Genomic DNA, 13375 nt, shown 5'->3' with positions numbered 1-13375 from the left:
CTCAAGCAAGGTGGACAGTTAAGACTGACAACCCTAAGCCGGGCAGTGGTGGCACACGCCTTTAATCCCAGCACTTGGGAGGCAGAGGCAGAGGCAGGCGGATTTCTGAGTTCGAGGCCAGCCTGGTCTACAGAGTGTACAGAGTGAGTTCCAGGACAGCCAGGGCTACACAGAGAAACCCTGTCTCGAAAAACCAAAAACCAAAAAAAAAAAAAAAGACTGACAACCCTAGACTATCCTCTAGGCACCTTGGTGTGTGTCCTGCAGTTACACAGGTGAAGTGCATCACCCCCAACACACATTGCTGAATTTTTAAAAATGCTACTTACCATCTCGAAGCAAGCTATCTGATGGCTTGTCAGAAATCAAATGTACAGGACAGGCATGGAAGGCATGGAAGGTCCTATCTCCAATGGTAGCTCAAATACAAGGCAACTGCTTTTAGGACACTTCAAGAGTTCTTGCTCTTTAGTTATTTATATTTCATTATGTTTTATTCACTACTATATTATTATTTATGTTCAGTTTAATGCTGGGCATTATTTGAAAAAAAAACCCCACCATACTTAGAATTCAAATTTCTAGGTGAAAAAGCCAATAAACTGTAAATAACACATAGACTATCAGATTTCAGCTAAGGTATATCACTCACATTAAATAAACCAACTTCCCTACAATCTGCTTTATCTAACAGGGTTGAGTTAGTGGAGTCGTGCGTTGTTGCTGTTGTTTTATGTGTATGGGTATTTTGCTTGCAAATATGTCTATGTACCATGTGCGCGCCGGTTACCCTCAGAGGGCATAAAATCCTCTGGAATTGGAATGTCAGATGGTGGTTAGCCACCATGGGGGTGCTGGGAATTGAACCCAGGTCCTTGGGAAGAGCAGCCAGTGCTCTTAACTACTGGCTACCTGTCTTGATCCTGCTTTATCTTTATTTTCTGGCTCTCTTAATTGGCTCCTGATAGAATTGTGGGTTTAGTTTTCAACATGGAATTTAAAGCTGAAAAGTGTGGATGGGTTCTCTGCATGCAGCGCACTTCCCATTGGAAGGTGATGTGCACTCATTCTTTTTCTCCATATTTTCTTCTCTACATAGTGTGCTGTCTATGATACCTCAGATGATTAATATGTAAGATTAGTCATGTGCTAGATGTGGAGTGACACATCTGGAATTAGATTTAAGCTGCCGGACCACAAAGGCGACTTTTCTAACCAGGCCAATATAATTAATCTTGACTTTGCAGAAAAGCAGCTCAGCCAAAATTTTGTGAAAGAACGATTCCTAACTAGTGTTCAACCAAAAATACCACCCAAGAGGCATACTTTATTGGTTTTAGCTGGTATGGCATATTTAATGTAGTTTCCTAAAACAAACAAACAAACAAACAAACAACAAAAGGCCAGCGCTCTGAGGACAGCAAGCAGCACAAGGCATTTCACAATGAAGGTCTAGTGAATCAAATGGCCTATGGTCACCATTAAATGTAGTCATTGAACTATGGGCACATCTCCCATCACTTGCATTTAGAGGGTGTGCCACGTGTGCCGCCACCTGAGCTTCCTTGAAGAAAAGAAACTTCTCTCCCAAGCTCTTTACCCCAGAGTATGAATGCAGGCCTTGTGTGAGAGCAGAGTGAGGCAGAGGATTGTCAGGGGGAGCTGGTGTGGCCCAGATTGCCCAGACTCTGTGGAATCGTGGCTTGTTTCCTTAACCTTGGCTTTTCTAAATTTATACTGAGAGACACAGCAGGGGAGGCGAGTCAGTTCAGCATTGTCTCAGGATAAACTCCCTGTAAGTTTGCCAGAATGGGAACATATTCCCACCAGCAATAGCCAACAAGCATGAGCCACTGAGATTGGGAAAACTATGAAAAATGACTCATACCTCCATGTAATTCACTATCATCAACTGTTTTTTTTTTTTTTATTGCTTGTATAATTTTAAAATGATGTCGTATGTGGCAAATAATCATTACTAAGTGGAACATAAATTATTTAATAAATTACCCAAAGTTACCACACGTAAATTACATTAAATATACAACCCTTTAGCCATTAGGGACGATTTCTTAGAGCAGTAAAGGAAACGTAGGTTTCACATTCTTATTTGATTTGATACCACGTCTGTTAAAAGGAGTCAACAAAATGAATACCGGTGATGTCATTGGACATTGTTCATCGCCATTTTTTTTTTCTGTTAATGTAGTTCCTTGTTCAGATGGCTAAGTTGTCATCTTTGCCCAAACACCATCAATATTCACGACACGTGTGTATATAATTTATAACATGTAGATAACTTATTGGGGCTGAAGAGATGGCCTGGTGGTTAACTCCTGCTATTCTTGGAAAAGACCTAAATTCAGTTCCCAGTACCCACATGGCCCTTGACAACTGCCTATCGCCCCCCTATAGTGCAGCTGACACCCTCTTTTGGCATCCTTAGGTTCCATGCATGCATGCAATGTATGTACATACATGAATGCAAACATTTATACACATCCAAAACAAATACACCTTTAAAATGTTTTATACATTTATTCGTTCTGTATGTTTTCTTAAAGACACATGCGGCATACACAATCCTTACATTTGTTTTGATATATTTTTTTTTTCTAAATCATTTATAATTGACTCACCCACAACTAATTGGGTAGTAGTTATTTGGGGAGACACATTTGTGTTGGAACTTTCTAGAGTACTTACCTGAGTTTTTATAGAAAGCCAATTATACATTTAATATTTTATCTAGCTAGGAAAGTTATATTAACAGATATGATTGACATCAACAAAAGAGGTATAGCCTGCATGTGACCTGACGACAGACTATGGGGGAGAGTGTTGAAAGGTCACGTGATGGCCAAGTTTACTCACTGCGCTATGGTGGCTCAGGAAGTGTGTGAATAAAACAAGTGATTGGCAGGTTGGGAGTGGGGTGGGGTGGGGATAGTGGCTGACTAAGCCTGCTAGGTTAAGCACACAATTTTCTACCACATAGGGAAAACCAGATATTATCCTGTATTTATAAAATACCATGATAACAGTTTATATTTCATTTTCTATGCTTTTCCATATCATGATGAGTAACTCATTGCCTGCCTTAATTATATCTCATTAATCTTGTGCATAGCATACTACTTATTTTAACTTTTAAAGTAGTTTCCTATCTTGACCATAACATCTTGGATTCTGCAGCAGAAAGAGAAGTACATGATCCTTGAATTATAGCTTTGTTCTCCACACACTGTTCAAGTACAGTTGTTCAAAATAGTACTTATATTTCAGTAAACAAATACATTAAGGAGATTTTATTTTAAAAGAAAATTATATACTGCATCTAATTACATTATTTATGAGGAGGAAGATTTATTTATGTATTCAACAAACATTTGCTGACTCCCTGTGAAGGTTGGGAGTACATCAACTTCAGATGCATACTATAAAATAGCATTTTACATTGAGGGCACTGTGAGTATTCAGAAAAGTATCTATGAGCAAAACTATTACTGTGTGCTGCTTTTGATCTTGCCATACACATATTCTTACATAACAGCATTTAATTCTAAAGAAAGCAGCCTGGTTATTCATTCTTGCAAGAAAAAAAAGTATACTCATACACTACGAACATCTGAAATGTCACACAACCATTTACTCTCAAATGGAGACACATCTTCTTGTGGAAATAGTTGCCTTGGAAGACACTTAAATTGTTCTGGAACATTTTCACCTAACAACAGACTTCCTGGTTAGTCAAATGCAATAGATACAGCTACATTATTAAATCATTTTATTTACATTTAGATACTTATTTAAAAATGTCTCAGAAAAGTGTAGTAAGATATGTTATAGTGTTGCAGTCTCCTTAAGGCTAAAATATAATTCTTAAATTGAGTTGCAAATGTAACTAAAATGGAATTTTTTATCCCCCTGAGACTAGGTCTAAGTATGTAGCCCCTGCTGTCCTAGAATTCACTTTCTAGCCCAGGCTAGTCTTAAACTAAATGGGGATTTTTAAAAAATACTCTTAGCTGGATCCTATAATCAGAATGCAGACTTATTATTGTTGTGTGTTGAGACTCTAGCAGCAGAATTTTATAAGTGTGTGTGTGTGTGTGTGTGTGTGTATACAACTGAAGATCAGAGTGTCTTCCTCAATATGTGCAGTGTCTTCCTCAATCACAATCTGTCTTAGGTTTTCTGGTAGGATTTCCCTGTATCCAATGAACGTGGAGTTCATTGATTTAGCTATGACCAATGAGCTCTTGGAATCTCCCAGCTTGGCATTACAACTGTGTACCCCTGCACTTGGGTCTTACATGGGTGCCCAAGATCTGAACTCAGATCCTTATGGTTCTGCAGTGAGCATTATACCATCTAAGCCATGTTTTCTGCTCAAAGCAGCCATATTTTAAAACTGCTTTTCATTATTCTAATGCATGGCTAGAGATGAAGACTATGATATATAGTTTATAATTTAACTGAGCTAAAATTATAGCTCAAATTTGAAATGTTCAATTAATAATAAAATACTGTATTATGAAAGTCCGTTTTATGGAACATTAGTCTGTGGTTTTCAACAAGGAAACTGAGGCATAACCACGTTAAAGGACTCGATGAAGCCTTGCAGTTCATGAGAAGAGTCGACTACTGGAAGCCATGCAGCCAGAGGAGCCTGGTCTCTCCGTTTCTAATCCCAAATCAAGGATGAATCAAATCAGTGCAGCTGGCCACTCAGGGGAGCACTGTAGAAAGCCAATAAGCAATAAAGTGTAACTGTAGGCCATGAACACTATAAAGATGACTTACTCTCTACTGCTGGTCCTCTAACCCCTGCAGACATGTGTCACATATAATTTACATAGCCTACCTTGTTTACAGCATCTTTCTGATGGGCTTTGCTTTTAATACATTGCATGTCTATTGCTTCATTGTAAAGTTTTTCTGGAAACTTCACTTAGTTCATCTTAGAGATGTCTTGAAGTCATTAGTTTGGTTTTACAGTATGACTAATTACAAGCACCATTACTAAAGTCTCAATTTTTCAAATGGGAACTAACAGCAATGAATCTTCTCTTGTACAATGTTCCTGGAACCACTGGTCATTTATCTTCAGAGAGAACAAACGAGTTTTCATGAGATGAGAGAGAGAGAGAGAGAGAGAGAGAGAGAGAGAGAGAGAGAGAGAGAGAGAGAGAAAGTTTCAAAATGTCCGTGTGGATGAGATGGGGTGCTTGAGGTCTGAGGTCTGATACTTGCTGCTGCCACAGACAGGGGTCACCTCTGTGGCTCTGCTCATCTTTTGTCTGGCCTTGTTTTTAACTTTGCAATGAATAATTTTTGTCTTTCTAGACTATCACGGAAAAACATAAGCTAAATGTTCCTGAGACGATGACGGAGGTTCTTGATGTTTCTGATGAAGAGGGTGAGTCTTTGCTCTAGTCTTTTGTGACAGTTGTCACATTGTTACACAAGGGAACTAAAAGTTTTTTAGGGACAAATGTTGTAATATGGATGGTAGCATCTTAACATTTAAAACCAGGTTGCAATCTTTAGTCCACTAAATTTACTCTTGCCATTGAAAAAATAGTCAAGTCGGGTCTATGTATCTTTGTCACTATTACTTTTAACCTCTAATTACTAGTAAGACAGGGAAATAAGAAAAACTTGAAATCAGCCATGTGCTAAAAAGAGTTGGCTGATATTATAGTCATTATTAATACATATATTAATTATACCAAAACATTTCATATTCACATGCCTTGAAAAAAATTTAAAACATTCTTCACCAATGGTATATTACGAAGTCTTCGATTAGTACGAATGTCAAAAAGTATAACAAACCCAGAAGAAAAGAGCCTTTAAAATGCATAAGATGACCTCAACACCAAGTAGTACAGTCCCAACATTGACTAAGGCATCCTTCATGCCAGGCAAAGTCTGCACTTTCATGATGGTTTTAGAGTTGGTAAAAATTACCTAAGCCAGTGGATCTCTACCTTCCTAATGCTGTGACCCTTTAATACGGTTCCTCCTGTTGAAATGACCCCTAACCATAAAATTATTTTTGTTACTACTTCATAACTATAATTTTGCTATTGTCATGAATCATAATATAAATATCTTATATGAAGGACATCTGATATGAGACCACCAAAGGAGTTGAGTCCCACAGATTGAGAACTGCCAATCTAGACAGTCGATTTCAAGGACCTGACAAAGACATTTTTTCTAAAACGTATGCAGGGGATGGCTGGACGTAGGATAAGAATTCATGCTTGACACAACTAAGGTTCTTTTCTACCTCCTCAGTGACTTTTCTTTGTTCTATATTTTGAATTTCCCTGTATTATTTTTTTTAATATAAAACAAAACAAAAAGGAACAACACCACCAAACAAAAACCAAGAAGTCCCCTGAGGTTACAGAAACACCACATAGAGTTTACAAGCTCCAGTAACAAAGCCAGTGTGTGGGGACTGGAAAACCTATTGCCATTGCAAATGGACATGGAAATGCATGCATATCTTTGCAAAATCATTTCCACGAAGATGTTCCTGGGCCTGATAGCAAGAGATTCTGTAGAAAATAGTAAATACATCTTTAAGTTCTTCGACATGAAATCTCAAGACAAAGCTTTACATTCTTAGGCTTGGAACCAGTTGGAACCAGTCTGTCTTTTTATTGGCAATATGCACTGAACTGTGTCAGTGTGCATAAGAATTATGACAAGACTAAACAAATGTTGGATCAATGTATTATGATGAGTAATTTTTAAAAGTCCTGCCAAAGGCCACAATTCTGGACATTTATTATGAGTGTACGCTGTGTTCTAGTATTTGCTAGCTGAGTTCCAACATCCATGTGTGCACACCATGGTTTTGGTGGGATTGTCTTTCTGACTCTTGTTCATATGTTGTACAGCTCTTAAGCAGTTTGGTGACCACTTTATTGATGGGGAAGCACTTAGCGATTCAGGTACCATAAGAAGGACTCAGAGTGATCGCTTTTCTTTGCTTTTAACTTTTCTTAGCTTCATAGAAGCAGCTTGTTGAAGTCTTAAATCTTTTTGATTGATACTAACATTTCTTTGGAAATAGCTTGTGTAATGTGGGTGGAATTGTGCATGTGTGCATTTGATGTGTGTATTTTATTAACTTGTAAGTTTAAAGCCATGATTTGCTTATTCTGGTAGCTATTTAGCAGCTATTGTAGAGACCTATTAAACAAGATTATTTTCTTCAAGGAACATTTTAAGAATGTTTCCTCAGAGGAAACTGGGGAACATACTTTTTTTTGTTTTAGAATAGAGACTTTGAGGAAAAGTAATTTTTTAATACTGACGTAAGCATGACATATTGGTAACTAATCTATTAGTTACTATCTATACTTTCAGCTAAGATTACTTGAGGTGAATGCTTACAATTACCCTTCTTAGATGATAAAAATATATTATTAAATTAGAAGCCATGTATGGTAGCATGTATAGGTAGTCACAATTAGGAAGCAGAAGCAAGAGAATAACTCAGAGCAGCCAATGAAGGTCGCCCTAGGCTGAGCATGGAGGTATATTCCTTTATTCCCAGTACTCAGAAGACAGAGGCAGGCAAATCTCTGTGAGTTTGAAGCTCTCCTTGTCCTTGTAGTTTGTTCCAGGACAGCCAGATTTATACCATGTAGACAGAATCTCTCTCAAGGGGTAGGGGAGAGTAAGGTCAGTCTCAGCAAATATATAATTAGGAGTAGAAATGTGATTGTTTTCTAAAACGTAGTCAAGAATAGAGGTAAATTAACCAGTAAATATCTTTAAAAATTATTCAGGAAGAAAATGATTGGTTGTGAGGAGATGGCCAGCAGTATAATAATGCACACTTTTAAATGGTTTACTATGTGTGTCTGTTGAGTGTATGCTCACCATTTGCTTGCAGAATGCATTTTGCTTGCATTTACCTACAGAAGCCATAAGAGGGCATCAGGTCTCCCTATATTTCAATAGAAAGGGAAAGGGCAGGAGCTCAGTGACATTTCAGAGTCTCTATCCAAGCATCATAGAGGTTATTAAGATGAGTAACCCTTGTGACCACACTATTTTATCTTAATTTATTCCCATATTTTTGATATCTGTGTTCTACAGAGTCCTGGCATGGCTAATACACCAGTCACCAGTCATGTAGAATCTTGTAGTTTTAGATTACCAAAATCAATTTTATTTAAAAGCAAACAAACAAAAACACCCCAAAACAACAACAACAACAACAACAACAAAAAAACTGCAGTATGCTGATGCTTTATAATCCCTAGGAAGGAGCTGCCCAGAAATGTCTATAAAAACTAGAAAATACAACAAAAAAAATGAACTCATTAATCTGAGAGTCATCTATTAAATGAATACATCTATAATTTAGAAAGACACTTTCAAGTACAGGAAACAACAAGGAAACTCACATTAAGTTTGTTATATAATATGGGGAAAATAATTGTGTCTGACTGTTTTATACCAGATAAGTTATTAATAGAGTGTATGTCAGTGAACAATTATTATGTAATAGCAAAGTTCTTCCCAAGTTGAACAGAATTCTATGCACACAAATAAGAGCTAATGTTTTTAATTCAGATTATTATTTTAAAATAGGCTGCTCAGCAATTAAGAACACTTAACCACTAACAGAGAACCTGGGTTTGATTCCCAGAACCCATGTGGTGGCACACAATCAAAATAAACCCAGTTCCAGGGGATCTAGCAGTCATACACATGGACCCAACAGGCATACGTGCATGCAGGCAAAACATTCATACTGTCTCAGTTAGGGTTTTCATTGCTGTGCACAGACACCATGACCAAGAACTCTTCTTATAAAGACAAAATTTAATTGGGGCTGGCTTACAGGTTCAGAGGTTCAGGACATTATCATCTAGGTAAGAGCGTGGCAATGTTCAGGCAGACATGGTGCAGGACAAGCTGAGAATTCTACATCTTCATCTGAATGTTGCTAGCAGAACACTGGCTTCCAGGCAGCTGGGATGAGGGTCCTAAAACCTAAACCCACAGTGACACACCTACTCCAATAGGGCCACACCTTCTAATAGTGCCACTCCCAGGGCAGGGCATGTACAGACCATCGCACATACAGATAGATAGGTAGGTAGATAGGTAGATAGATAGAAAAAACCATTTATATCTTCCATCTCTCTCTCTCTAAAAGCATGGAGACAGCTATCTATCCAAATGGCTCATATAGAAAGTTTGTCAAGAAGCATGTTGGTGGGGGAACAAATGAATGAATGAAATGAACAAATAAGAAACGTTCTGTTTCTTCATGCTAAATGTGAGGTACTTACAGAAAACCCAGGTCCAGAATTCTTGGAGGAGACTGAGATATGTATTTGGAGACAAAAGTCTAAGATGGTTTTGAACTATATTATATGAGTTCCTTGAAGTTTTAATAATGTGTGGTAAATGGGACTTAGCAGGGGTCACATAGGAATGTAATTTCAGATAAAGGAACCTGAGAAGAAAGACTCAAAGTAATAGGGAAAAGACTAGGAAAGATTGTGTCAGAGATGTCAAGGAGGGTTGTTTATCAAAGATGTTACCTCTTGGTCATTGTTTAATTACTAAAATCAATTAACAATAGCAAGGGTCTGATCATGACAGGAAGTTTGATTATAAAAGGAAGAGAAGACTGAGTACTGCATTTAAAAAGGCCTAAGACTGGCTAAAGAAAGGTTAGTGCTTTACTGTGGAAGGGAGAGTCCATCATGGAGCTGGTGGCAGAGGAGGTTGACTAGAGACAAGACTCTAGACCATGCTTTCAAGATGATGCGAGGCATAAGGCTCTAGAAATAGAATAAGATAAATATAAATCTCCTCTAACTCTTCTCATACATACTTTCCATCACTCGGTATTGATACGCAGTACTTACTGAACAATGGTATTTTTATGTGCAAATAACTTGGAGAGAAATTATATACAGTATCAAGATTAGGCCAGAGACAAGTATCACTCCTGTTAATGTTAGCAGATTAGGTTCAGGACACTGTTACTAGCCTTGGAGACTTGAATTCTTTGGGTCATAATCATGAAATTATGATCTATTACACCATGGGTGTCTCCAGAACTCTGAAGCCTCACTTTTAAGAAGCCGAACATGGCAGTTGTTTGCAGAACAACCATCAAAGAGGCGGGGAATGAGAGAATATTAAGGACAGCCACAGCCTCATGAATCCGTGTGATTAGAGGGTTTTAAATGCTGCATTGGTTTGCCAGCCTTTTAAAAAGGATGTATTTTATTTCAAATACAGTGTTCAGATGGCTCACTCTCTATTTGTAACACAAATCCATAAACACAGGGAGGAGGTCTGGGACTTCGTTCACTCCCAGGTTGTGCTGCAGGATCCAGCTACATCCACCTTTATGAACCTCTTTCTCCCCACCAAGGCAGGACAAGAAAGAGGTTGAATAAGAAAATCTAAAATGTGGGTCATGTTTTATTAAGGAGTGTTGAGACATTCCAACACAGAAGGAATAGAAACTTGTTTTGACTTAGTTGTGTTCCCTGTGACTACCTTGGCCAAGCCTGATAAACTGAATCAATACCCAGGTCCTACACAGTAGACAGAGAGACCAAGTTCCTCTGACCTTCACGTGTGTATGTATACTAAAACATGAGACATACACACACAGAGACACATAGAGAAAGGACCACAGAAACAAACACAGATACACATTCAGAGATACACACAATTATAGACAGACATAGACACACACAGACACACTGACACAGAGAAACACACAAAAATACAGATATAGACACACACACATATACGCAATCAATCAAGAAAGAAAGAAACTCATAGAACTGTCTCACATAACTTAGCACATAGTCAACAGCATGAAGAAACTATTAATACTGGATTATACATAGAATTATGGAAGCTTCTGAGAAAATTCTAGCAATCTACACATTGGGATAATCTTTAAGCTAGACTAGTGATCATGAAAACAAACAGAATGAAGAAAGCCAGTTGAAAGATATTCAAGGAATTACAATTCAGTTAATTATAACTTCTTGATGCCTTTTGGAGAAATTAATCAAATATTCTCTCTCTAGGCATTAGCCATCTGTAGACACGTGTTTGGATTCTGTGTCTTCCTGATGTGCAGGGCTTTGCTATCATCCCAGGTGTCGTGTGAATGCACTTTGCAACTATGGGCATATGTTGTTGCTGGTACTAAAGTGAACAAGTGTCTTCCCTCACTGTCATCTGATTACCTCCAGGTGACGACACAGTGACAGGTGACGGGGGAGAATACCTCAGGCCAGAAGATCTCAAGGAGCTTGGGGATGACTCGCTGCCGAGCAGTCAGTTCCTGGACGGCATGAACTACCTTCGGTACAGTCTGGAGGGAGGAAGATCTGACAGGTACGCGCCAAACTTACATTTAATTTCACAAGTATGCACAATCCATCTTTTGAATATTTTCTTTTTTCTGTTTTCTCTTTTTCTTTTGGTTTTTGGAGAAAAGGTCTCACTATGTAGCCCAGAGAATGGCATGAAACTTTCTCAGATGAGCTTCAAACTTCTGATCCCCCATCTTAGCCACCTGAGTATTGCATGTCTGAGTATTGAGTCCCAGCTTTTCAAAGTGATGTGTTTAATCACTGCCACTTTGCTCTGCAGGGAAATGCTAAGGATAGTTTTGCCTGGCAGGTGTGGTTAGCATCTCCAGATACCTCTGATTCTAACTTAAGTCTTGGTGCTGTCATTTCTGTGTGCACAAAAAAATATGTTATGAAGAACAACAGAAAACAAGTGCAAAGGAAAACTGCCCTGGAATTAATTTTTTAATTAAAAATAATAAAGGAGGAGGAGGACAGGATCTTAAGAGGTGACCCGAATCCATAAGGATCTCACTTTATAGACACATCCGAGGAGACTTGCTAATATTCTGAACTGAGTCAATGTTATCTTGGTTATTCCTAACTAATACACCGGGGGCTTGCTACTCTCAGCAGCAAGATGACTAAGAGTATTCTGGATGCTTCTTCAGAAGTATGGCTGCTAAGCTGGGTCACATGTGTGCTTGTCCATGTTACTGTAATGTCTTCCCATCAACAGTCTCATGATCAGAGTGCAAAGCTGACTCTTGTCAGCCACTTTATGAACTTCCCACATATTTATCATTTAAGGAAGAATCATCAATTCTACACAAATAATCTCTGAAGGTGACTTATTTGGGGGCTTTTCCCTTGAGACCCTGGATACCATTTCTCGTTTTTTTTTTTTTTTTTCTCTTCTTTTACCCTTTTCCTAACTTTTCCCTCTTTTACTGCGTAAGTTCATTCTTGAATTGGGCATTCTGATAAGTCTAGGAAGTACCAACATGATTAAAATATGTTGGCTAAATTCATAGCCTAACAGAGACCTTGAAAGGCCAGGGCAGATGGACTCTGAGCAGCAATGCAGGCCAGAGACTCAAGCTTCCTGGCAGGCAGGGGCCCAAACCAGGTGGACTGCTGTGCACCGCTGCTGGGAAAGGCAGAGGACACTGAAGCCCTCACAGTGGATTAGCAGAGGGTTGTGTTGGTGGGACTACACCGTGGTGCAGTGGGCTGGGCCGGGAATGGAGGGGAAGCACACCTGTATTTTACCAGAATCCCTCTTCTGTGACACAGACAGTTGTTCTTCTGGAGAGGGGCCAATGGGCAAGACAACATAGCTGCTGCATACTGTGTGCCGGCAGTTATGACAGTATTGAACTCTAGCCCTGACCCAATTGTAGAAAGAATTCCACAGTGACAATTTTGACACATGGGTAGTGGGATTGGTTGGTGAGTTTTATGGGGCAGTTGAAGAAGAGGTTTTGTGGCTCCTTGGTATTGGTGGCTTACATAGAGGGTAGCCCTTAGGGTCCAGGCAAGGAAGGAGGAGCCATTGGGAGGTGTGGAGGAGAGGTGACAGAACCTGTGCTCCATACATTAAGTTCTGATCCACTGATAGATTTGGATTTGTAATCTGAGATTCTTTTTTCTACTATAAATAATTTTTATTAATTTATTTATTCACATTACAGCCTGATCACAGGCCCCTAACACAGCTCCCCTCCCCCATGCCTCCTCCCTTTCTCTGTTGAGAAGGGGGAGGGCCCCCTGGGTATCACCCCAACCTGTCTCCTCAAGGTGCTACAGGACTGGCCTCATCCTTTCCCACTGAGGCCAAACAAGGCAGCCCAGTTAGAAGAATGGGATCTATAGGCAGGCCACAGAATCAGAGACAGCCTCCACTCTATGTTTCAGCGTAAGAAATTATTTATAGCTTTGCGTGAACTCACATTAATCTATGAACAGCCTGCTTAAACTCAGCCAAAGAACACTTC

At 39.0% G+C, this 13375-nt stretch overlaps 1 protein-coding gene across 10 annotated transcripts in view; it reads left to right on the top strand.

The window, feature by feature from the left end:
- The window catches only part of Ank2 (ankyrin 2), a 214650-nt gene that overhangs the window by 142739 nt on the left and 58536 nt on the right, over positions 1-13375 (top strand). For all 10 annotated transcript variants that reach the window (XM_076933230.1, XM_076933231.1, XM_076933228.1 and 7 more), the window contains 2 exons: positions 5350-5422; positions 11277-11421. In XM_076933230.1, the coding sequence (XP_076789345.1) occupies positions 5350-5422; positions 11277-11421 (218 nt within the window). The remainder of the gene's footprint in view (positions 1-5349; positions 5423-11276; positions 11422-13375) is intronic.

Source organism: Arvicanthis niloticus, chromosome 4, assembly GCF_011762505.2.
Source record: "Arvicanthis niloticus isolate mArvNil1 chromosome 4, mArvNil1.pat.X, whole genome shotgun sequence".
Lineage (NCBI taxonomy): Eukaryota > Metazoa > Chordata > Mammalia > Rodentia > Muridae > Arvicanthis > Arvicanthis niloticus.
This window is presented reverse-complemented; position numbering and strand designations above follow the sequence as displayed.